Source organism: Diadema antillarum, unplaced genomic scaffold, assembly GCF_040938485.1.
Source record: "Diadema antillarum isolate AM-2024a unplaced genomic scaffold, OU_Dant_1.0 seq00001089_RagTag, whole genome shotgun sequence".
Lineage (NCBI taxonomy): Eukaryota > Metazoa > Echinodermata > Echinoidea > Diadematoida > Diadematidae > Diadema > Diadema antillarum.
In genome coordinates, this window is record NW_027271908.1 from 361857 (window position 1) to 389812 (window position 27956).

Genomic DNA, 27956 nt, shown 5'->3' on the forward strand with positions numbered 1-27956 from the left:
AATAACCCATTGCAAAGGTCCAGTTTACTAACAATACATGCGTGGACATTCATTTTCAAACTATTCTCATCGAAATAGTTCCTAATACGTCTAAGATTGTAAATCATATGGTATGATGATTTACACACATTTGTGATGTGTGCTTCATGTTCAGATGTGTGTCAAAACACACTCCAAGATTCCTAACATTGGAAGATGACTTTAAAACAGTACTTCCAACTGATATCCCATCAAAAGAAAGTTTAGATATTCGATTGGATGTGCCAATCAATGACATTTCAGTCTTACTGACTTTTAGCATGAGTTTGCTTTGCATCCACTCACGTAGGTCCTGCCTAATTGAAACATGCTTCCATGTGAGTAATGCTTTGCTGCTAAGCAAGTGCATCTGGTGTGAACGACAAATTCATTTGTGTGTCATGCCATCCCTTTAAACCGACTTAAGTTGTCACTTCCTAAGACGGTAGTCAACGTGTAAAGATCATACAAGTACTTATTTTTTTTCTTTTGCTGTTATAATGCATTCTAGTTGCCGTGTGTCCGTGTACGTGTCCCTCTAATGTGTCTACTGGTTACGTTGCCGCACTGTCAATCATGGGAATACTGCTTGCTGTTTCTATAACAGTAATTAGTATGCTGCTCTACAAAGACAGCACATCATCCTGCAAAGGTTTGTAGGAATGTGTTGCTACATGGTTTTTAAACGTACAATTTATTATGGCAATGTTAGGATATATAGGTGGTATAATGACAGTCCCGCTTGTCCTGATCTGCAGAAATACACGCACACACACACACACACATATATACACACACTCTCACACACAAATGGGCCGTTATGGTAAAAACAAAAATAAATCACGGCAGTAAAGAAATATAGACTACGAATATATTCTATCACAAATTACAATTTATGATCATCGCAATATATTCATATAGAAACTGACATTGGCGAAGGCCAATTAAACTGATGAATTCATCAAGTATATAACGTAAAATAAAACATAGCATTTGTTTCTCTTTTTCCTTTCTCTTTTAGTGCCAAATAACAGTGCAGAAAACGTAAGGTAAGAAAAAAAAACAAAAAAAATCACTTCCTCTTTACATTAATTACAGTTTCCCCATAAATACCCCAATGTTTTGCTGACAGTGCACCAGTAATACGTGTTTCTATACTTTATGCGTTTTCTGTAAATTTCTTTAACCCAAAATATGAAGTTAAAAGTAATTCAATTCAAGCTTCATTTATTCTGGCCTCATTTTTACTTAGGAAAGTCTTATCGGGAAGCGACGAAAACAGCACTTATGAGATGATTGAACGACGAATCGAAGGTAGGTCGTCGCATTTTCACATTTTATATATTTTTTTGTTTTCTTGGTATTTTGATGGCACATTTTTTATCATGCGCATAAACGACTGTTGTTTTTTTATTTGTGATCAAAGTATACACTGGAGATTTCATTTTACAAAAACACAAGTCAGTGTATTCCGTTGTCTTTAATTGTTTCTGTTATAGTATAATAATATATAACTAAAAATAATGTTTTATTATTAATTTTGTGTGTATGTGCAGCTGGTTGAGATTACCTATCTTGAAAGTAGATAAGAAATAGAAATGCATTTTTATACTAAAAGGACTTTTGAAACAGTTAGTTTGACGTCAAACAACGATTTTGCTTAATCAGCATTTCTGTCAAAACAAGGTAAATTTCAATACTCGCTGCTATAGGGCCTACAGCTTACGACATCCTTACTGTTATCGGCCAAAACGTGTCATTCGAGATTGTTCTCTCCTTTGTTTTAAATGTCTGGATTAAGCAACACACTAGCGTATACATATATTAGTAAAAACCAACATTTTTAACAATTGGCAGACAATGCTGTATATCAGCCACTCACACCAATCACCGCTGCTATTGAAGCAGAAAGCTTGACGTTCTTTTCTCGGCTTGGCTCCATCGGCCTGGGGAAGTTTGGCGACGTGTGGAAGGGTAAACTACTCACAGAACATGGACTAACTCCGGTGGCCCTCAGACAGATCACAGGTTATCACTTCATCTGCTGTTATGTTAGATACAATATTATTTTTCCTGATTGTCTTTGAGGTAACATGAATTTGTTTCAGTCTTCAACGAAGTATTGGGTAACATAATGTAATCATCATATTTCACCTCTCTGTATCTTTGCTGTGCACTCACAGAAAATGTTCCAGACATTCTGCAGTTGGTGACACATCTATGTAAACTTCCAAACCATCCAAACATTGTGAGGTGTCTTGGATACTGTGCTGAATATCGTAAGTACTCCGAATGGTTCAGTACCCCCCCCCCCCAAAAAAAAAAAATAGTCAAAACAAGCAACGAGATAAGAATGAAGACACAAATGGCATTGACTCGTAGATCATTGTATTCATCGAATGTCTTGTAAGATTAAAGGGATGATACATTTTTGTCGAGTTGGGATTTGAGGTTTCCAACTTTTTTTTATGCTGATATTTTTAGATAATGAGAGACATTCTTATGGGATATGGAGCATACACTTTTTAAAGAGACTTCAAAGTTTATTTGATGAAATTGGTTTTCAAATGACTGAGATATCCAAAACAAAGCAATTCTAATAAAAAGTGGGACCCACCTTTTTATCAGGGTGGCTTTGTTTTACTTTGTTGTTGTTTTTTTAATATCCAATTCATTATAAAACCGATTTTTTTAATCAGATAAACTTAGAATTTCCCTTAGAATTGTAGGTTTCTTAGCATTTCATAACAGTTTTTTCTAAATAAGTCGCAAAAAGGTAAAAGCTGAATTCTCACCTAAACCAATACTATACCATCCCTTAAAGTTTGTCATTACAATGTATTGATTTATATGTCTACATTAGTGCATGTGTGGATGCAAACACATTGTGTAACTTCCTTTCTATTTTATACTTGTAGACTACTCCTCAGGAAGAGAATTCAAGTCAAGATAAATACATATTGCCTAATAAGAAAATTAATGTGTCGTTGAGCACTCGATGTCCTAAATGTTTATGTTACAAATCTCAAGAATTAAATTACCACTTGGGTTGATTGCTGAAGAAAAAAACCCGTTGGTTCAGTGTAATTGATTACATCGATTAGGTAAAATCATTTCTTTAACACTTGAGCCTATTTGTATACGGCCCTACACCACAAAACCAACTAAAAGTAGCCAGACGTGGATTTTTAGCCAAGGGCAGATTCTGAAATAGCAAACCCAAAGCTTTAACATGATGTATAACTCAATTCAAATGGACTCTCCTAACCTGTCTATATATTGGAAAGAAATCACACACTCTGGAAAAAGTCTGAGCTGGCAAAAGAGGCTCTGATATACGGGGTCTATTTAAGCGCTTAGTCTTAATACCAAGCTGTGCTAAATGCACGAAGAATGGGACAAAAAGTGAAACAGGATGTAAAGCACCGTAGCAACAACAATGGAGGGATTATTAGATAAAGCTGAAATTGAGCATGCTCTTTTGACACATTTTGTCCATTGTCAATGCCAACTGTCAAAGCAGTAGCATTATCTGTTTAAAAGTTATTGGAAAGTTATCGGAAGTGAAGAGTGTTTAAAGGATTTTCAAGAAATGAAAAGGGGCCTCCAAGACATACCTGATCACACCACTCTACCAAAAAAAACAACAACAAACAAACAAACAAAGGAGTAGAAAAACTTCTGAATCACCATTTCCCCTTTCATTTTATGATCCCAAACTCAAGAATAATGTAGAATAGTTTTTGCAAAATATATGGAAAACTCAAAATCAAGAGGTATGACTTTTTGTGTTTATTTTAATGCACGTATAAATAATGCATACATAAATGTGTCATTGGAAATAAACTGGCATTTGAATTTAATCAATTTGGACTGAATATACATTATATACGGGTGTTTGTGAGTGGGTGTGCATGAAATATGATAACAAATAGAAATTATTACATGTCATTTCAGTCTCATCTTTTGTTCCAGTAATTACGTGAACAGACAGGTATGGCGCACCATTTGCCCAATAATTCCGATAAACTTAGTTTTTGACCGAAAAAGTTTATCGCGATAAACCTAGTTTTGCACTTGATAAACAGAGTTTATCGATAAACTGATTTTTTTTTCGCTCGATAAACCTAGGTTTTCTCTTGATAAACAGAGATGATGGATAGACTAAGCTTTTTCGCTCGATAAACAGAGTTTTTCGATGAACTGAGTTTAACGAAAAACTAAGTTTAACGATGAACTCTGTTTATCAAGGGAAAAGCTAAGTTTATCGGTAATCATGGTTATTTCAGCTTTGGCGAAAGGGGGCACTAGTACGGAATTAGCTGTATGATTAGGATGTGGATCTCAGCACGCACTAGCCGCAGACTTGCGACTACAGTTTGTAGTACCCATTACCAGTTACTAGTCGCGACAGCAAACATCCTACGTGAAAAATCTCTGAGCTCTGGATCTGGTAGCTCCTCTGGCTGCCCACTTGTCTCTTCTGTGGCCATGGCGAAACGATTTTTAAATGACGTCTGTTGCGTTATTCGACGTACGTGGTTGTAACTTGCCGCAAACCTACTATCAGTGTCGTTTAACGCCCAGAGCTGGTAATACGGCACACGAGCAGTGGCGACGCTCACAGCCGTATAGGCTCTGGCAACGTTAAGCTCAGAGCACCTACTTCTGACAAAGTTTGAATAACTCTGATGATCGATAAACTAAGATATATATATATATAAGATAAAAACAGCGAAAGTTTGTCACGATAAACTTAGTTTTTCGTTTGATAAACTGTTTTACGCTTGATAAAAAGAGTTTATCGATAAACTTAGTTTATCGCTCGATAATTCTGGAATGATCTTCCTGCCGATTTAATCAATTGTTCTAGTATGTTTACATTTAAACAAAAATTGAAATTAATGTTAATAAATGAATATAACCAGCCTGATAAGAATATTTTAATATGTTATATGCGCAGTATCCTCGTTCAATGGACATTTCTGGTTTATGCTCCCACTATATAATCACTGCATCCGTATTTGTATTAACATTTTGAACTCATTATGAAGTTGATTATATATAATGTGCACGTATATACTTGTGTATCTATATGCCATATTTTCACTCAGTTCTTATTCTTTGGGTTCTTGTTTTTTTTTCTTCACTTTTTTTTAAAGTCTCTTATTTCTTTTTCCCTTTGTACTTTGATATTTTAGTTTTCATACCGTTTCGTCATTATTACTTTGTGTCCTGTCTCCATTGATTGCATAGCAAATTTACACCGGTTTTTTTCATGGAACCTGCGTTTACAAGCTTTGCTTTTGCGGTTCCATCATATTTCACAAGTTATAGAGAATTGTCTTATGTACAATATGTATGCTGACACACTTTCTGTTCATGACCCGACTTATAACATATTTTGTATCTTGCTTGGTTTGTATTCTTTTTTTGATGTATTTTGATGTCAAGTGAAATATGAAAATAAACGTGCTGGAACTGTTCACTGTGTCTCGAGTGCAAGACCAGTGCAGTTTCAGTTATTCAATCAATTCAATAAGTAGACTTTCTCTTAAAAAAAAAATTTAGTTTATCGACCGATCAAAAACTGAGTTTTTCCGCGATAAACTAAGTTTTTTCGGAATTATTGGGCAAATGGTACGTCATAGACAGGACCTGATTTGTCACCTCTAGAATCTGGCCCTCAACACAAGGCCACTTTACCCTTTCCTATATCGTGCATGAGACACAGTGTTAAACGCTCGCGGGACCATAAAATCTCAAACCTTAACAATCATATTTCTTTCTAACATGTATATATATATATATATATATATATATATATATATATATATTTGGGTGGTAGAAGGCTTCACGGGGCACCACGTATTCTTTCTGGAGTATGTGAGTGGCCCTAAGGCTTCACGGTGCACCACGTATTCTTTTTGGAGTATGTAAGTGGCCCTTCAGGGCCACTCACATACTCCAAAAAGAATACGTGGTGCACCGTGAAGCCTTCTACCACCCAACGTTCTACCACCACTGAAGCCTTAAAAGATTTCAAATATTTTTTTTTATTTTATTATCGTACATTATTGTATTATTAAACATATCAAAATATTTTACAATGATGTAAGTGTGCATGTAATGTAAACTGCAATTTTGCAATATTCCTTTGTCATTTGGTTATGCTTCGTCACACCCTTGTAATTTATTTTGATTTTATTTGGGAAGCATGCAGAATAAATACGTACGGAGGCAAAATGCAATGCCTGTCTCTTTCATAGCCATTTATTTTGACATTGGCGTCATATTGACTTTCAATGCTAGTGTGGTGTGTCCAGCTCCCCTTTTTTCGCTCTCTCTAAAAGGCATTGAAATAAATTCAAAATTTAATGTCGGTTTGCAGTTGATATAATGAAATCTGGTGCCGTTGAGTAGAAATGAGAAAATCATGTGTGTATACCTATGTATGATAACCTAATGCTTGAAAAGCTGAACGATGTCGAACATGTGCATTTATTATTCCTGTGGGGTAATGCAGGTTCCTTGGTAAACAAATTCGTTTCCGGTGGGACGCTGCTGACTTTCCTCCAGTTTAATAACCAGTCTTCAAAATCTTTCTACGGCAACATCAAGCCTGCGAGACCCCGATTTGATGAGTCTGAGTTACTTACGTATGCTTGGCAGGTAGCTAAGGGGATGGACTTCCTTGATTCCAACAAGGTAATTAAACATGAAAAGTAAATTTTGATCTTGTGCAGACGCACAAACTGTTTGCTAACTGTGTCATGAGGAAACAGTTTCGCGTTGTAATCACTTTAAAGGTGTCGTACGCCCAGCCATAAGACATTGTGAAGAAAGTAGCTCTCTCTCTCTTTTCTTTTTTTTTCTTTTTTTTATTGACAAGGGAAATATTATAATCCTGATGATTTACGTGTCACATCGAACTACATGGATTACGAGTGAACATGTTTGATTTTTGCAATTAATTCTATTTCAATTCAAGAACACAAAAGTATTCTAACAGGATGACATTCAAATATATATGATTACACAGAATCATCACAACCTCGGAAAAAAAACCTGCAATGAACCAAAGCAAAATTAAAGTATGGCCTAATATAACAAAATTGCTTGAGGTGGAAGAGGGTACTGAACAGCGAGCGTATATTTTTGCGGACATTATTGTTATTATTGATATTTCTTCATTAACGATAAATTACCTTGATAGTAACATGTCCGTCACAAATACCATAAAATTCTTAGTAAAACTTTTCTTTGTAGACCTAATTTAATTCATGCTTGACCACATGTATGACAACTTTGCCATTATTATAAACGCAAGAGAGACGGATTTATTGATCCTTTTGACCCTTTCCATGAAAATCATTCAACACAAACTCCACACACCTTCCCTAAAGAAAGAAAATAAACATGGCACACAGGGGGTTAGTGTGAATACACTAAACATCATGTACCATTTTGATGAGCATTTTTTTTTATTTTCAATTGGCATTCATAGGCTTCCTTCTCCAAGTCACAACGCACTGACATGACGTGCCCAAAAGATCCTGTATTATGAACGTATTTTATTTTCAGTATACCTGTGCATCAATCCAACCGTTGTGTTTATTGTCCGATAACACTGTACATTTTATTGTTCTGTCACAGGATCCAAAATTAACTCTACTTGAAACTGTCAGTAAAACACTTAATCAAATAAGAATCTTGATTCGAGCTTATAGAAGGTTTAAAAGCCATAAGTAACCATTTGCAGATGAAACTAATACCCAGGATTAGTGCCATTAAAATAGTTCTAAAATGTGAGTTAGGAATAGAAATAAGCACTGTAAAGATTTAAATCGTAAAATCGATGTTAAGTGTTGTCAAATACACGAAATGTGAACAATAGTAATAATAATAATGATTTCAAACCGTCCACTGTTACAGTTTATTGAGAAAAACGGTGATATCTCCTTATAATTTAAGCTTTATTGCGAAATTTTTATGTGGTAGGATGTTTGTGATACAACAGTCCTGCACATATGCATCAATTGTGATATCTTGAAAATTTTTTGATTCACTGCTCCCAAAGGTTAACAGGACCTTTAAGGAAACGCACACCTACACACTTAAACCACACACACACACACACACACATACACACACACACACACACACACACACACATGTAGATGTATACCGGTGACTTCCTTTCTTGGAATTTGTAACCCCAGAAGCACCTGCTTCCTAGGCTCCCCCGCATTTGCTTTTTAGCTCACCTGAGCCAAAGGCTCAAGTGAGCTATTGCGATCGCCCTTCGTCCGGCGTCCGTCGTGCGTCGTGCGTCGTGCGTCGTGCGTCGTCCGTCGTCCGTCGTCCGTCGTGCGTCGTCCGTCGTGCGTCGTGCGTAAACTTTTTACATTTTCATCTTCTTCTTGAAAACCCCAAGACCGATTTTCATCAAACTTGGCAGGTAGCATCCCTAGGGGGTTAGGAACTCAATTTGTTAAAATGGGCACCATGCCCCGCCCAGGGGGCCCCCAGGGGGGCCCAAACCCCCCAAAATTAAGGAATCTGTAAAAATCTTCTTCTCTAGAACCAGAAGTGATAGAGCTAAGTTAATACTATGAGTTAGTACATTGATGACTGTAGTTTCAAGTTTGTTCATGGCAGAATCAGGGGTGCCCCCCTTGGGACCCAGGGGAGGGGGGTGGGGAAGGGTTCTAATGGGGCCTAAATTGTACATTTTTATCTTCTTCTTGAGAACCCCATGACCCATTTTCACCAAACTTGGCAGGTAGCATCCCTAGGGGGTTAGGAACTCAATTTGTTAAAATGGGCACCATGCCCCACCCAGGGGGCCCTCAGGGGGCCCAAGCCCCCCAAAATTAAGGATTCTGCAAAAATCTTCTTCTCTAGAACCAGAAGTGATAGTGCTTAGTTAATACTATGAGTTAGTACATTGATGACTGTAGTTTCAAGTTTGTTCATGGCAGAATCAGGGGTGCCCCCCTTGGGACCCAGGGGAGGGGGTGAGGAGGGGTCCTAATGGGGCCTAAATTGTACATTTTTATCGTCGTCTTGAGAACCCCATGACCCATTTTCACCAAACTTGGCAGGTAGCATCCCTAGGGGGTTAGGATCTCAATTTGTTAAAATGGGCACCATGCCCCACCCAGGGGGCCCCCAGGGGTCCCAAACCCCCCAAATGAAGGAATCTTTATAAATCTTCTCTAGAATCAGAAGTTATAGAGCTGAGATAATACTATGAGTGAGTACATTAATGACTGTAGTTTCAAGTTTGTTCATAGGAGATCCAGGGGTGCCCCTCTTGGGTGGGGGGGGGGGTGGTTGGAAGGGTCCAAATGGGGGCCTGAATTGTACATTTTCATCTTCTTCCTGAAAACCTCATGATGGATTTTTGTCAAACTTGGCACGTAGCATCCCTAGGGGGTCAGGATCTCAATTTATCAAAATGGGCACCATGCCCCACCCAGAGGGCCCCAGGGGGCCCCAATCCCCCCAAATTAAGGAATCTTAAAAAAATTGGGCCTTTATTGTACATTTTCATCTTCTACTTGAGAATGCCTGGTCAAATTTTGGTGGAGCTGTAAATAATTTAGATTAGTGACTGCGTGAAAGGTGAACTTGCGATACTCAGGTGAGCGCTAGACCCGCGGGTCTCTTGTTTTTCTATACAATGAGAATTAAAACACCTGAAACTTAAGCCCATTGTGTGTGTGTGTGTGTGTGTGTGTGTGGGTGGGGTGTGTGTGTGTGTGTGTGTGTGTGTGTGTCCATTCCACCAGCGTTGCGAAGAGGATAGTTTAATGACGTTCTACTTTCTCTGAAGCTTGTGATTCATATATTTCTTATCTAATATCCATGACTTATATCATACTTAGATTGTCCATGGAAATCTCTGTGCACACAACATTCTGATGACGGAAGACAGGATTTGTAAGATTTCTGACTACGGGATGACGTCATTCATGTCACCCTCTGGAGGTGTAAGTATTAATCAAACTTACGGATTACCCATCTGAACATGATTACTAACAAGGAGTAAAGACCCCACTTAACAACGACATTATAGTATTTCTTTTTTTTTCTGAAAAGATTATAAATATACCTTTGTTAGTGGCGGATCAAGCGGGAGGTGCACCGGGCTCCCCCCTCCCCCAGGCCCCCCGCTTTAAAATTGTGTTTGAAGTATAAGAAATGAAAATAAAAATGTTACCTCTTAGCTAATTAAAACTGGAAGTGAGACCAGAAATACTTTTACGCCCCCCCCCCTCCCTTTATGGAATTCCTGGATCCGCCCCTGCCTATATGATATACACACGCCTATGAAAAATAATTTTTCCTGCAACTAAATTTACTGTTCGAATCCTCGAATGTCTCAATACACCCAAAAAAGCAAGCTTGTGTGAAAAAACAACAATCAGAAATAGTCCTACTCCATTCTCTCTTTAATCATAAAACGGTAAGTTCGAGAAATTGTTACTCACAGACAACATACTATAATCTGTATTTGCTTTATTCATTTACGTAGTATTAAAAAAGGAAGGTGGGTTTTGTAACTGCAATAATATATGCGGGATTCCACTCATTTTTGTTTTGTTTGTTTTTATTTTTCAATCATTCTGTGCAGAAACCAACGCGCTGGATGTCGCCGGAAGGAATGCAGAATAAAAAATGGTCGCTAAAGGGTGATGTTTGGTCTTACGGAATCCTTCTTTGGGAAATCGTCACTCTTGGTACGACATAATAATATCACATAGCAGGGGCGGATCCAGGAAATCTGTAAAGGGGAGGCGCTTTTGCAAAATTAAAGGGGTCCACGCACCAACTCCCATTTCTTTTTCTAATTTCTTTTGTTTTAACCAAAAATAAAGGGGGCGCGCGCCAGTTGCGCCCCCCCCCCCCCCCCAGATAAGAGACTGTATAGGACCTGAGTATGGCAAGCATATACTTCTTTGTTTAATGCCGTGTCACACCTTTCCGGGCAAGCCTTGCGTGCGACTTGTGAAGAACAATTTTTACTACCCGTAGGTCCCCGCAGATGACCCGCAATTGACAGTACCTAGCACGTATCTCACCCGTAGTCGCCCGGAGGTGCGCACGCAAATCTTTTTACCCGCAACCATGTTTAGACCCTGTCACACCTTTCCGGGCATGCTAAGCGGGCTTTTTGTGTGTGTGGATTTTCCAGCATACCGGACAATTTCTGAGGGCGCGTTCTGCTTACTTGGTCGCGTTCTACTTCAATACGGGTATACTGTGTGACATGTGTACCAGTTGCGTGGGGGCTGACAACTCAGTGAGGAATTCCTCTGAAGGAATGGCAGAAGTCTCACAGAATGTCATTATCTTGGCTGCATACGGGGACTGCGAAGTACACGCGTGGAAGTTGCCTGCGAGGTGCTGCCGCTAAGAGCCTCCTACTGGAGATTTGCGTCGACCTCTCCGGGCATCCCCGCGACTCATCCCCAGGCAACTACAGGCGAGATACGCGCTAGGTACTGTCAGATGCGGACCAACTGCGGAGAGCTCCGGGTAGCAAATTTGTTTTCCCGCAAGTCAAGCCGCAAGATTTCCCCAGATACGGTATGACAAGGCCTTGGGCATGCTCAAAACTTGTTCCGAGTGAGTCGTGGGGGTTCGCTTGCAGAGGTACACGCAGAACACCAGTAGGAGACCCTTACCGGCAGCACCTCTCAGGCAACTCTAACGCAGGTACTTCTCAGTACCTGTAAGTCGCTCGTAACAGAAAACGGGTCGGTTTCAAAGCTCTCAGGCAGGTGACACGGAATACACGCAAGTAGAAGATAAAGTAGCACGCGTCTGTGTAGGTAAGAAACAAGTGCGAAACTCGCAAACATTCTTGTCCGCCCGGGGAAATTCTCCTGCGTGCTGGAAAATCCCTCCTCGCAACAAGCCCGAGTAGCTTGCCCGGAAAGGTGTGACACGGCCTTTACCACCACAACATTCATAAAATTCGATCTACACTAAATAAAACGATAATAAGTAATTTTACATGGTAATTCGTATAGATATGTATATGTATACATACACGATATTTATAATGACGCATATAGTTTACTTAGTTTCCAAAGTCATTGAGATTATCAAATTAGTGGGCATACCCTTGAGACACGTGATTTATAATGTCTGTGAAAGAGCCAGCGCAATTAGAGGAAAGAGTACATGCCAAATTATATACCAACTAAATACATAGAAAACAGAAACTGTTACGTACATGATATTATATTATGCTCGTGTATGTCCCTTTTCTCTGCCGTCTTCTCTGCCTCTCTTTAAGGAGCAAGACCCTATCCCAAAATGACGATGGACATGGTGAAGCAGCAGGTTACCAAGGGCTACAAGATGCCACGCCCTTCTCACTGTGGTCAAGAATTGTGAGTATTTACCTCCACTTACAGTTTGCCGTCAGGTGAATGCATTACAATGTAAGGGCTTGCTTGTTTAGACAGGACGGTAGTAGGTTACAATTATGCAGTAGTGCGATGTACTGTACTTTTTATCACTCTATGTTATCACATGTTTGTATGCTGCCCATGTATATATGATGGCTGATGTACGGAAGGAAGCCGCTCAGGTGGATAGGACTGTCTCACTAATGGCTGGGCACAAGCTGTGGTTTTGGAATCGGAGCAATGAATAAAGGGTTTATTTGTGCGATCTTGCCCATTTATATCCTGTTTGAAATCTACTTATTTTCTGTGTGGATTCTGAACCCTTTCAATAATGTGTGTGTCTATTTCTTTGTGGATGTGTGCGTGTTTGTATGTCTGTTAGTGAGTTTTTGAGCGTTCATGTGCTTGTGCTTAATAGGTGCGTGTGTGTGTGTGTGTGTGTGTGTGTGTGTGTGCGTGTGTTTGTCTGTGTTCGTTGACTAGAATTCTCGTAGATTTCAGGTGTCCTGTGCCGAATCTGTCTAGATTTGACACTTTTGAGATTGCACACTTACGTAATTTAAAGACAGATCAGTGCGGAAACCAAGTATGGGTTATGAGCCTATCCTTGTTTACTTCAATCTTTCCCTTGCCTAGATACTCTATAATGACCAGCTGCTGGGAAATGGAGCCGGAAAAGAGATGCTCTTATAACGTCATTCAGAGGAAACTTGAACCAACAATGGAAGTGTATCAAGTAAGCACATCCTCTATTCCCTGTTCCACTTTCCTTGTACCGCGTGTAGGCATTCTTTTTTTTCCCTTTCTTTCCTTCCATTCTTTCTATCTATTCTGTCAAGTCGTGTCGTGTTGTTGCATTTTTCCTATCTTTTCTCCGTCCTGTCTTAAATTATATTTGTGATAAGTATTTGCAAATAAGTATTTCATATTTTTTTTTGTTGGTTCCCATTATAAAATCTTGCTTTTCAGTGGACTTCTCAATTCCTTTTTTTTTTTCTCAACTCAAGCATAACTTTGTATTTTGCCAGACAGGTATGCATTCTTATGTTTATCTCTATCATTTATCCTTGCGAAGTCGAATGTTTATGTTTATGATATGATTCCTGAATTATTCTGTGTTTTGTTTTGTTGGAAAAAGAAAAATGAAAATAAATGATCCAAATAAAATTGAATTAAATACTGGATTCACTTATATTTTTTTCTTTTACTATCAGAAGGAAAGGTACTACTTATCATGTTCATAGCAATATTATTTCATTTTTTTACGTAATTTGTTGATGGGAGGGCAAACGTAATGATGATTCTAGCGTCAATCCAACAGTTAACTGCAGTTAAATCTTGTTAAAACATAAAACATAATTACTCCGGTTCAATTGATTTGTTTTTTTTTTGCCACGTGACTGAACAAAATGAAGGAAAAGGCAAAAAAAAAACAGTTAAAATCAGCGCACGAGAACACGACAAAGAACACTGACGTCATTAGAACATACAACAAATGGGATACCTTGTCAAATCCAGACAAACATTTACACCTGTACCCAAGCAAGTGAACCATGCATGATTCTGCCATTGCGTCTTTTCAGTGATTTGTCTTAGAAAAATACTGTCAAACACTTCAATATTGTGTAATTTTGTGAATGCAAACTGGGTTAAACCCGTACACTGCTTCTAATGTTATGTTATGAAATATTGTTTTGATTAAAAATAAATATCAAGTGTAAAAATTATATAAGTTAACATCACGTATTGATTATACACAATGAAATGGTGTTAAATGAACCCTACTTCAAAAAGGACTTTTTGTAATAAAATATTGATGTCGTTATCATAATTAAAGCATTGTACACTTTATTTCTTAATTCATTTTAATATGATCATAGATCAGAGGTTAATAGATCACCGAAAAATAATTTAGGACTAAGATGATATTATTTCCACTCACCTGTGCTTACTTTTCTCTTTCCAGGACTATCTGTCACTCCTGAACTTGGACGAGACATTATATGACGATGTGGCGGATATAACAGTCTAGAAGTCCATCACCATTAAAATGCCACTTTTCATGAATTTCGTAACATTTTTTTTTTTTGTGGCTTCTTTTGGTTTCAGATGGCTTCAGATTTTTTTAAGTACCATTGAGCTAAAGATGGACAATAGAGTAGCACTTACATCTTTTAAACTCAAGCGTAATAAAACGAAACAGAATATTACTTATTGTAAATTTTCATGCTGCAGTGTCGTTATTGTCCTGAGGGTTTGTATGTCATTATCAATGTTCAACGCAGGAAAAACGATTTCCAAGCACTTATAAATAGTATTACTACGTTGCTTGTGTATATGCAATGTGTCATCTGATGACAAAAGATTGTTTACGTGCTATGTTGAATGTATCTTACGTAATGAAATTTCTTCCTATTCGAGAATTGACATGATACCCACAGGTTTTTAATGGAGATTATTTCGAAGGTAATTTTACATGTTTAATCGTAGAAATTAATCTATCATTTCATTTCATTTCATTTCATTTATTTTTTCGATCTCCACCAGAACTTGTAAATACATTTTTCTTTCAACATAAAATATAAGTACATATATGTGTCAATATTACAAAATATGATAAATGGATTTATGGATATAAAATGATAGGGTAAAAAGGAAAAAAACACAAAAATATTCTGAAGTTGAGAAAATGCAGGAGATGGGGAGGAATGCTGAAGAAGCAAAGCTTGTAGGGTGCATTCCCCCCAAAACATATAGTAAAACAGTTTAACATCTTATATCTTTGATCTTCTACTTAGCACATGAAACAAAAAATTTACAAAAAGAATTACACAAACTACAAATAAAAACCTAACTGGCCTTAAACAAACACCCAGACAAGTCCACAAACGTGGAAGTCGCTGTCATGCAGAAAATAGAACAGGAAAAGAAAGACAGAAAGATGAAAAAGAAGTGATAACATGGTTGGAAAATAGAAAGAAAAGCAATGTCGATTGTGGAGACGAAAAGTAATGAGGGAACGGAGCCGCTAAGCCATACGCATAAAATGAAAGTGAATATTACAGTATTTCTACATTCATCGAGAAATTAACAAGTTTGAGTATATATACATATATATATATATATATATGTATATATGTATATATTTGATGACGTTCAAATGAATTTTTATAAACATCTAAAAATAGTTTCTTTAACTTGACTTTAAAAGAATTCAAACTTGGGGTCGTTTTTGAATTATCACTAAGGTTATTCAAAAATTTTGGTCCAACAAAAGTAAATGTGGATTGAGTAAATATAGTCCTATATAACATAGTAAATCTATCACAAGATAATGAGACTTACACTCTCGTGAAATGGTTTCTTGATGCCTTGTTGTCACAAGTATATGGGTTATGAGAGTCCTGTTATTGTTATGGGCATTATTTCAAAGTTAATTAGTATTTTATTGTCACTGGCTGTCGTTACCGGTGTTTTTCATTATAATTACCGTACAGCATTAAATTGTAGTGTATTGCACCATGTACAGTTATTGTGAGTAAACCTAATTTCAAAGGTTGGATCAGTAAGCAACTCTAAATGTGAGGTTTGAGTTTTCGCTCAAGTGATAAATATAGAAATCACTATTGTTCAATCGAAACTTGGAAAAATGAGAATACCATTTTCAGGAAAGTAGCATCTCAAAAAATTCAACGCATACTGTATTTTCCGAGGTTCTTCATTTTTTTCTTTTTTTTGGAAGCATTTTTATTTATTTATTTATTTATTTATTTATTGAAACATATTTATACAGGATAAAAACGATCAGCTAAAAGCTGTTTTACATCGAAGTCCTGTGTAAACGCATACTGTATTTTCCGAGGTTCTTCATTTTTTTCTTTTTTTTTTGGAAGCATTTTTATTTATTTATTTATTTATTTATTTATTGAAACATATTTATACAGGATAAAAACGATCAGCTAAAAGCTGTTTTACATCGAAGTCCTGTGTAAAAACAATGCATTTTCCTGCACAGGGGATACATGTATATACTATAAAAGAGAGACCATCAAAAAGCGAAGAGAAAAAAAAAATCATTTTCAACAGATTTAGAACAAAAAGGACTGCCGGACTGGGATACAAATGCACAATTCGTTAAAAAAAAATATGAAAAATGCTAAGTTTGGAGTATATTCTGCCCACTATTCACACCAAACAGAATCAATACACACAAGACTGAAACACGCAGTTTTCAGCAACCCCATTTATACAACACCAGACACTCGGTCAAGCCTACAGTTCACACACGGCACACTCACTTACACACGCGCACACACACATGCGCACACACACACATACACACACACACAATTACACACGCACACCATCAACAGACACACCACACACAAAACTCACTCGAGCACACACTCGCACCACATGCAGTGATACAACACAAGATGACATATCACAGGCAAATACTCACACAAACAATGCACACATACAATACACATTCTAGAAACACAACGTAATATACAGTACATTAATACGACACTGGCGATGGCATTATACATGTACATAAACGTGTCAATAAAAAAAAATGCGATACAACAACCTCCATTTCTATGTATAGGCCTACTGAAATACAGAGATGAAAATGTGTGGTAGGTGACTGGTAAAAAGTGACAGCCCGGCAGTTCAAAATAACCATTATAACAATTAATCAATCAATCATTGAAAATATAAAATCATACTTAATGAAATATCCGAGGAATCCCCGTGCAGGAAAAGCTCACAAAATTCAAATAAAGGAAAAAAAAGTTTACAATCAGCATTGGATATACAAATACACGACATTAGGCAAAATAAAAATGTAGTGACGGCTGTATACATAGATTTCAAGGCATTGAATAACTAAGAACTGCTATTTCACAATATATGTCTTAAAAAAGGTACGTTTGTAAAACCTTTTAAAAGTCAAAAGAGTTGGTGCATTTTGCAATTCAGTGGGAAGAGAATTCCAGGCAATGGAGCCCGAGTATCTGAAAGATTGTTTAAACATTTCATTGTTTGGCTTCGGTAATACTACATTCAACGAATTTGCATTTCTTGTGTTTAGGCCATGTCTATCAAAATACATTTCTACTTCATTGCAAAGCCTGACTGGTGCTGTACCGTGAATGCATTGATACATGAGCATACAAAGAAAATAGTCACGTCGGGTTTCTAGGCTCTGCCATTTCAATTGGTTAAACAATTCAGTCACGCTATTATCACCATATCCAAATTGTTTGGAAACTACACGGGCAGCTCTTTTTTGAATGCGTCGTATAGATTCGCGATTTTTTGCGGAGCAGTTTCCCCACACAGAACAAGCATAGTCAAAACATGGTTGAATGGTAGACTTGTATAGGATGTTAAGTAACCGAGTGTCAAGGGTGCTACTAAGTCGTCGTAAAGAAAACACTTTATATGCTAAGCTTTTACACAGCTGTTTTACATGATTATCCCAAGTCAAATGACTGTCTATGTTAACACCCAAATATTTTACACAATCGACTTGTTTAAGTCTGATTCCATTAAGATTCACATTCAAATCCTTCAAATTAGGTTTAAAACGTGAGGATACAACCATTACATTTGTTTTATCAGCATTAATTTTCAATTTGTTATTTCTATACCAGCTATATATTTCATCAATGCAGGCTTGAAGCTTTATTTCAACATCATTCACATTTTGCCCATAGCTGTAGATTGCAACGTCATCAGCGTATATATTACAGATACCTGAATTAACACTCTGAGTGATATCATTGATAAAGAGCAAAAAGAGTATGGGTCCAAGAACTCCACCTTGAGGGATTCCTATTGTTACTTTGTTTGGCTTTGATAGCTTTCCATTCAAACATACTGCTTGTTTCCTTCCTTTCAGGTAACTCTCAAACCAGCATAATTCAGTGCCATAAATTCCATGATATTGCAATTTCAAAAGTAATAATTCATGTGAAATTGCATCAAAACATTTGGATATATCTAGGAAACACACTGCCACTACTTCACGGGCATTTAGAGCTTCAAGCCAGTCATCAATTACTCTGTGCAAGCACGTAACAGTTGAATGATATTGTAAGAATGCTGACTGTTCAACAGTAATCAATTCATGATGAAGTAAATAAGAAATGAACTGCTTTTGGACAAATTTTTCAAGAATTTTTGCAACGTGAGAGACAACCGAAATCGGTCTGTAATTTGACAAAACTTCTTTATCTCCATTCCCTTTGTAGATAGGGGTGACACGGGAGAATTTCCAATCTTCAAATACAAGTCCAGTCTTTAACGAACCATTGAAAATACCAGTCAAAGTTTTAGATATATATAATGCGGCAATATTCAAAAGTTTACTATCTATATCTAAAATATCTAAATTACTGTCTTTGGGCAGTTCACGTAAAATCTTTAGTACATCATCCTCTTGTATATCAGAGAATCTAAATTCGTAAAGACATTTCGGGTTTTTCCAACATAATGATGCATTATCAAAAGAATTAAAAATTTTCTGCCCAACATTTACAAAAAAAATCATTCAATTTATCAGGACTTATTTCATTATGAACACTATTAAGATACTTCGAATTACCCGTGGCTCTATGTAATTCCTTCCAAAGTTTCTTAGGGTTGTTTTTATACTTTTCAGAAACTGATGCTAAATACACTTTCTTTGATTTACGAATTGCATCAGTGACAATGTTTCTTTGTTTCCGATATTCATTCAAAGAAGTAGCACATGTAGCCTTGCGTTTAAGGTAATCTCTCTTATACATCATACCTATAATTTCTGATGTTATCCATGGATTATATCTATTCTTTATTCGAATATGTTTAATTGTTGCATGTTTATCACATATTTTCAGAAATGCATTTATCCAATTTTGCCAAATATCATCACAAATAATTTGAGATGAGAAACCTTGATGATTTGTCAAAACATCACAGTTACATATATCATTGACAAAATCATCACAGTTAAATTCACTGTAATCTCTGAAACGGGCCAATTTATGGCCTGAGTTTCTAGCCGAACACTTAACACACGTGAAAATCATGTAATGATCACTTAGCGAGATCTGTGCTACAGTTATAATATGGCTCTCGGGTATTGTAGTAAGTATAAGGTCAATACACGTAGAAGAGGAGGCGGTAACGCGTGTTGGCTTGTGGACAAGCTGATGTAAAGAGAAAAGACATTCTAATGCATGAATTGGTGAGTTATTTCCACCACTATAATCAACATTAAAATCACCCAGAATAATAAATTCCTTGTTATCCATTAATAATTTCTCAAACATACTGGTACATATCTCAAAAACTCATTTCCAGCATTAGGGGGACGGTATATACAACTTACCAATAAATTCATTTTCTTACATTTCAGTTCAATTAATACTGACTCAATATCATATTCCTCAATAAAATTACTTTTATCGGTTGTAGTTAAAGAACTTCTCACATATAAACAAACACCTCCTCCTCTTTTACACACACGATCCTTTCTTATAATATCATAACCCTCTATCAGAATCTCATGATCTCCAATTTGTTCATGGAGCCACGTTTCAGAAATGCACAAAATATCAAAATTAAATGTAATCAAAATATACCGAATTTCATCTATTTTAGGCAGGAGGCTACAGACATTAATATGTGCTACTTTCAATCCGGTAAAATTTTCCAGTTGAGTACTAATCAAATAATTTGCTTTAATCTCACGACTTATACTGGGGAGCGAGTTGACATTGGGGTGACGTATTTGCAGCCCACATAAATCTGTATTTGGAATGTGACCATCTACTAGGTGTTCATATACTTGTCCATCAGAGTTCAGTGGTTGGGGTTCAGCAGCCTTTTGGCGGTCTCCAGACAGTCCATCCAATCGCGAGGGAATACCCTCCCTTTCGGTCTCCGACGGAATTTCTGATGATGGTGCTGCCAAAAACTCGGCGATGACTCATCGGTGATACGCGTTGTGTTTCCGCGAATGTGTGCTATGTAGTTTATAGCGAGAGCACGAATGCCGAAGCCATTTAGATGTACGCCATCTACCGACAGGTGTGAGCGAGGGTCGATGTTGCTGTTGTCGATGAATGACCAGCCGTGCTTATTGGCTAGAAGTTTGAGACCTCTGTTTACATCTTCCACTTTGCTGAATTCCTTTGTTGTTTCATTTGCGCGATGTATGATCGATGAGAGTGTGATGGCAGAAGCACTAGTTTCCTCGACTATCTGGTCAGCCAGAGATGCTAATTTGACAATCACCTCGTTGTCATCGTCATGGGGTAGATTATTCGTCCCCAGATGGAGGAGTATTTCATCAGGCTGATGTTGATTGGCCGCTGCACATGTTGCCTCAAATGCATCCTCTATCCGCGCACCAGGGAGGGATTTGCTAGCAACTCGTCGTCGCTTTGATAATCTCGAAGGTACTATCTTTTTTGTCATTGAGTCACCAATGATTAGAAGAGAGGCTCCTTCTGAAGTCACAGATTGGGGTGTGATTAGCGAGGCATGTTGTACTTTGTGTTTGTCACGGTAAGCTCTCAGTTGTTCGTCAGCACTAGGATATTGGGCAGATGTTTGATGCTCCCCCGTTGAAGTGGTAAGGCCATTGATTCTCTCGGTTACATGCCGGTCACTTTCATTGTTTTGTGGAGTTAGTGCATTGACGAGCACCCGAAGATCATTCACTTCTTTCGAGAGGTGTTTGACTTGGAGTGATAAATTCTGGAGACACATTGAAGAATCCACGGGGCTATGGTCATTGTCATGGGCGTTGGGACTGTCAGACATGACAATAGGGCTAGCAGGTGTGGCAGTATTGCTGATCCGATTTGGGGAGGTTGACGGGTCGCCCTGAATAGATGTATCTAATAGCGTATTGTCGAAAAGAATTCCATTGGAAGTGACCCTGCTGAAATGGTGGCGGCCATTTTGGATGGCAATACTGCTGTAATGTCTAGCTATTTCCACGTTTAGATTTGCATATATCATTTTCAGTTCTCCAGTTAGATACTCTATCTGCTCCTCTTCCAGAGCTGCATCCCCAATGTCATGTTTCAGGAGATGATGTAACACAGTGTATATGCTATCATTGGTAATATGTTTCGGGAGCTTACAACGGAAGTCTTCAGTTCCGGGTTTTCCATAGAAAGGCATTATTCCATGGCGTATTAGTGTAGTCACTGTCATTTGTATTACTATTAATATTTTTTACATCAGATGTCCATTAGAACAAATTTCATAGGTTTTTTTTTTTTCTCCTTTTTGTCGAGCACACCGGAGATGCGGGGAGACTCAGGGATCACCTGCGGCGTCTGTCCGTCCGTCTGTCGTCCGTCCGTAACGCTACAAAAACTTGGAATAACTCTCTACTGAGGACTTCAATTTCAATGAAACTTGGAGGGAAGAGTGGTTATGCAAAGTCACACTTTTTGATAAACATGAAGGTCACGTCAAGGTGAAAAGTCACAGGCAGGGTTTTCAATGAAGTTTAGAGCCCAATGTTAAGTTTTTACGGCGCGTTTTGATTATGGCTCGTAACATTTTGATGTATATGTCTGTTTGTGGCTAAACTTGGATGGTAGATGTCCCTTGGGGAGTTGGAGGTCACCACAAGGTCAATTGTCACATGCAGGGGTCAACGAACTTTTAGGGCCCAATGTTAAGTTTGTACTGCGTGTTCTGATTATGGCTTATAACTTTTGCTCCATATGTCCGTTTGTGGCCAAACTTGGCTGGTAAATGTCCCTTGGGGAGTTGAAGGTCACCACAAGGTCAAAGGTCATAGGCGGGGTCGATGAACTTCCGGGAGTTAAAAAAACAATATACTTCGTCTACGCGAATGGGCGAAACACATTTTGGCACTTGCCTTGTTTTGTAATCGTATCGAAGGATATACGATGCAATAGATCCCACATAATAGGTAATAGATATCAAATAGTTTGTACAGTACTGATTGATTTTAAAACATGTGTAGGAGGGAAAAGCGAGATATAACTTTTTATTTATTGCGGAAACTGCGGTCCTTTCATAAGGGGCACTGAGATCGATCAGTAGAGTACCAACTATAAGTGCATGTGGCGGAATTACTTATTATGCATCAAAGTGCAAAACACCTTAGTCAGTGTGTAAGTTGTATGAAGATCATGTACATTATTAAACACAAACAAATAATTTAGAGAGAGAGAGAGTGAAAGAAAGAAAGAAGAAGTTACTTAGTATCAGTGAAATTAACGATTGGTATGACAATTATTAGGCCTACTCTTGTGATGAAAAACACAAAATCTTGTTCGTAAGTGATGAAAATTATGATAGCATTATTTGTTTTACACGTACTTACAATCCCATTCTATATAGGTATTAATATGTAGGTGAACTCTCTAGCATATTTACTCAATATGACTTTATTAGCCACTGTTGAACTGTTTTCTGACTTTGATGTAGGTTCTGTATTGAATAAATAAACAGTTTTCCAATAATCTCAATGTGTCTCATATAGACATACCGTGTAAAGTGATTCAAGTGTGTGTTACATTCAATTTTTGCTCTTTTGTTGCTTGTTGTTGTTCGTTTGATTAATTGCTTGTGCTTCTGGTGGCATATGATTAAAACTGGATGAGGTGCACAGTTTCAAAGGACAGACATGTAGCAGTGAATAATTTGGACACTGATCTGGATGGCGACATATTATACAGGATTACATTCATAATTATTTTGAGTTACCCTGACAGACTTTAATGCCAACAGTGTCGGTTATTAAAAAATCTGCCAAAAAAAAAAATCAACAAACTGTTAGCAAAGAATAGTGTTAAGGTCCTACATCACCAGACTGGGGGCGTAAAATGTTGACTGCCTGTTCACAATTCAGACAAAAGGATCTTATCTTTCGAGGTTGAAAAAAAACCCCTGTTCATCTGTATAATTATCGTTTACTTCAAATGTGTATGGTGCAGGATGAAAACTTTTAAAAAGTCGGATCTCAGTTTACTTTAAATTGATCCTCAGTTGAAGAGGTATACATCACAATTGTCATTAACATAGATATAATAGACCTACTTGATTTACTTTATTGGTGTCGCGTCATCATGGCAGAAGTTGTATATGTATCATATATATATATATATATATATATATATATATACATACATACATACATATGTAACCATGCACCACAAAACCAACAAAAAGTCGCCGGACAAAATTTTTTACTTAGAGCTGATTCTAAAGGAGCAGACTCTAAGCTTTAAAATGATGTATAACTCAATACAAATGGACTCTCTTAACCAATCTAAATAATGGAAAGAAAGCACACAATGGAAAGTGTGAACTGAGAAAAGAGGCTCTGAAGTACAGGTTGTATTCAAGCGCTTAATCTTTACCTAGCTGTATTAGCTGTGGTATGAATGGGACAGAAAACGGGATATTAACCACCGGAGCAACAACAATGAAGAGATTATTAGATTAAGATGAAATTAAGCATGCTGTATCAACACATTCTGCCCATGATTAACGCCAATTTTCAAAGCAGTAGTATTATCCTTTTAGTAGTTATTAGAGTTGAAAGTGAAGAGTGAGCAAAGGGTATGAAAAAGGACTTCTGTGAGACATACCTGATCACACTACTGTACAAAAATGGGTTGTAGAAAAACTGCTAAAAACACACTTTCCAAGATCCCAAACGTAAGGATGATGTAGAAGATGAATAGCTCTTTCAGATAACATGAAAACCTCAAGTTTGATTTTACTGACCTTTTCACCTTTTTTGAATCCTCCAGTAAAATCAAGGGGTGCGACTTTTTGTTCCTTTTGTGATGCACGGTCATATATACATATACATATATATATATATATATACATATATAAATAAATATATATATACATATATATACATATATAAATATATATATATATATATATATATATATATTGTAGTTGCTCCGCGTATTGGCAGTACTAAAAATAGCAATAATAATGTCACAATAGAGGAATGCATTAGATGCCGATTGCCTGGATTTTAATTCAAAATCCGAATTTTTCGGGGGCCTCCCCCTTCGTCAAGGATGACAGTGTGTTTCGCACTGTCACGACTCAGAGTTTCTGTCATCCCTGACGAAGGGGGAAGCCCCCGAAAATTCGGATTTTGAATTAAAATCAAGGCAATTGGCATCTTATGCATTCCTCTATTGTGACACTATTAGTGCTATATATATATATATATATATATATATATATTCATTTATTTATATATATATAATATTCAACATTTTCCCTAAATGGTTGGAAATAGTGTTATATATAATTATATACATATATATATATATATATATATATATATATATAATTATATATAATATATACCGATGCATTTGTATGCATTATTGTAAATTTAATAATGCCATTGTCCCTGCAAAAAATGACGAGATTTGAGTAGTGAACGGTGTCGCGTCTCTTTGATCCAGTATACAAGATGTGCTTTTCCAACGTGTTTAAGGCAGTGAAATCAAAATTCAAAGAAGGATGAAATTCCGAGCAGTGCCAGCTGGTTAAAAAAGCAAGCAAACATACACCATCTTTTCAAAGAGGAAAGGCTCCAAATGGGCCTCGAAGACAAATATTGGATGCAAATGCAGACAGACATCCTCTCGTTATTCCGATCATCCTAAACAAGCAATATTGCGCACACAATCATTGCTGTTCAGCATGATGCGGAGCAACCTTCAGACATCTCATCATGTAAAACAATCTGCCAGAACATCAACATAGAGTCGTAGGTTTGACTTTTGTAGAGTGTAAGAAAGGGAAGGTTCAGAATTATAGCGTATTAAGTAGGCCTATGTGATGCTGGGTAGGATCCTCTTCTACTTATACTTCGTAATTACTGATAGGAATTTAATCATACTCCGTTTGGATAATTTAGGAAATCTGTCGTAACACTCGTACAAGTCTTTAGAGGCTACAAAGCTCCGCACAGACGTAAATCTAAGGACGATTAAACAATGAACGATAATAGTTGTTTTCAGAGCAAGTTTGAATAAACTTAATCATGACACCTCACATGCAGAGAATGTATTATCAGTGGTGACACACAGAGTTGCAAATGTGAAATGAACTCAAATGAATATGGCTTGTGAATTTTTAGTACAAACTTTAATGATAGAACGTCATGAACATGTGTGACTTTGATACCTTTCGTATTGTAACTGGCACAAGTTAAGCACGATTAGGCACATACAAATATTAAAGTATAACAGGAGAAAATGGTACTGCTGTTTCATTCAAGGCATGAATCTGGTTACATACACTCTACGTCGAAAGAATTACATATCAACCAACTTTAGATACGCAGTAGCATTGGTAGCAGCAGACTTGATAAATGGCGACTTTGTCGTCGTTTTGGGGTGTTGGTGATATCGACAATCTCCCATCTCAACATGCTTAACTCTACAGTTTTGTAAACCCAACCCACAAACGGAAATAAAACCTCATACGTTGTGCATCATGATTTGAAAAGATGTCAATTTACTATGAGATGAATATAGCGTGTACAGCAGCAACAACGTATGCATATTTGATGTATAAATCATAATGGTTGTAGACAGAGATATTCTCGCCACCAGTAAATTCTGGCGTGCCAAAGAAGGTTTTCACCGTTTTTTTTTTAATGTGGATAAATTGAAATGAAGCCACGTATTTCTGTTGCAGGTTCGCCAGCTTTGTACTTGGATACAAGTATCGGGGACAAGCCAGGCGTTACAACTTTTCATACATTGTATCTTGTATTCAATCAATAAAGTTCCTACTGTTTCCAAAATTCCTTGACTACCTATGGTGAGGAATTTTGTAAACAATATAGAGGAAGTCAAGAGTGGGTTCATGTGCTATTGATATCGCTACAATACGATATTTACTCACCGTGTCTTATAGTCGTGTAGATGGAAATACGGCTGTATACAATCGATTTTCATCGAAAGACTTTGAAGGCTTGTAGTCATTGGATTACAGTTTCCATAAAACATTGCCTCCGTGCATTAGTAAATTCAAGACAATAATGTAGTTAAAATTTGCGACACCTTTGCTATAGCGTGCTGTCCAGTAATAAAAGGCGCTATTGACTGTTCTGAGTTGACGAGGGAACGTAAGTTGACGATCGTACAATAGGCACTTTTCGATTTGCACGTTGAGCCCGGCGTCACCATGGGTTGACGTATGAAGTTCAAACCGCCCGCGCGAACCCAGGTCGAGGGGAAGTGAAGCTATTATTCATGAGCCGTCGTTATTCACCCAATCAGAAAGCGAATTTCTACACTTCATACACGGCAATTTGATCATTGGGTATATGGCGGGACGGTAAGTCACACCCCCTTAGCAACACTGAGTTCGGCTCGATTTTGGAAAACCTGTCCGGCTGTGGGTGTTCGCCCGGCAAAGCAAACCGTCCCAAACGGGTTAAGGTTGGTCTGCAGACTAATTACAACTGTGGTTATATATGCCTTGTTTTGTTAGTATATGTCGAGTAGTTTTCCTTTGAACAGTCAAATGCCTTGTTGTGCAAACAATACTCTCCCACTGATGTATTTGTCTTTTTACATGTATAGCTAGCTCAGAATGATTTTGTGTTACACTCTGGAAATGATGGCAGTTTATACCTTTCTTTATCATGTATGGAGGAAAGCTCACAGACGGCATGGATAGTCCAGGGATGCCAAGTTAAAAAAGAAAAAAAATTATGAGTGAGATTTTCATTACTCGGCATCCCGGGGCGCGAATGTGCACAAGAGCGAGGGAGTGGGAGGGGTTTTTACTTTTCCTCCCTCTCACGGTAGGGAGCTTTTTCAATTTTGAGCTCTTACTGGTGCGATCTGGTGCATACTTCAGTGACTATTTTTTACGTATTTTGAAAGACAAAAGGGAAATATACCTACAATTACAACTATCATTTTAATCCTTTGAGCTATACTCATTATTATAGGCCCAAGCTGCAGACTTCACCTGATACGTGAGAAAAATGGGTGCCATGCGTGAGATCGTGAGACAGCCCCTAAATGCTTGAGTCTCACGCAGAATGCGTGAGACTTGGTAGCTCTGATAGTCTTCTTCATTTTCTTTCCTCAGATACCGCTTGCTGTTGGGTAATCATGGCTGCTACCGCATGAGCCTTTTTTGTCATCACGGTTGTTCTTGTTATAACAGTTCTCATATTATTCACGGCACGGCATAAGGACTAAATAATGTATGCTTCTTTGTAACTTTCTTACTATGTATATCTTTCGGGAAAGATGCTCGCATCAGAAGTCGTAGTACAATCCTTCATTTTCACAATATTGATAAATTGCAACTATTACATAAAGTGTCAAGCTCAATAGACTGTTTCTGCTTTATTTTTGTTTTCCCTGGAGATTAACATTTGTAATGACTCGTCTGCTAAATCACCTATGAGATAGCTTCCCCAAGATCACACATAATTATCAAGTTGGTATATCT

General features: G+C 37.5%; 1 protein-coding gene across 1 annotated transcript; it reads left to right on the plus strand.

The window, feature by feature from the left end:
• Positions 1–1297: 1297 nt before the first annotated feature.
• Positions 1298–14478, plus strand: LOC139743501 (tyrosine kinase receptor Cad96Ca-like). Its single transcript, XM_071653982.1, has 9 exons — positions 1298–1332; positions 1876–2046; positions 2202–2297; positions 6545–6726; positions 9912–10016; positions 10661–10766; positions 12332–12428; positions 13083–13182; positions 14413–14478. Exons 1-9 carry the CDS (start codon positions 1311–1313, stop codon positions 14476–14478), a joined length of 945 nt encoding a protein of 314 aa, XP_071510083.1. The 5' UTR covers positions 1298–1310.
• Positions 14479–27956: the final 13478 nt, after the last annotated feature.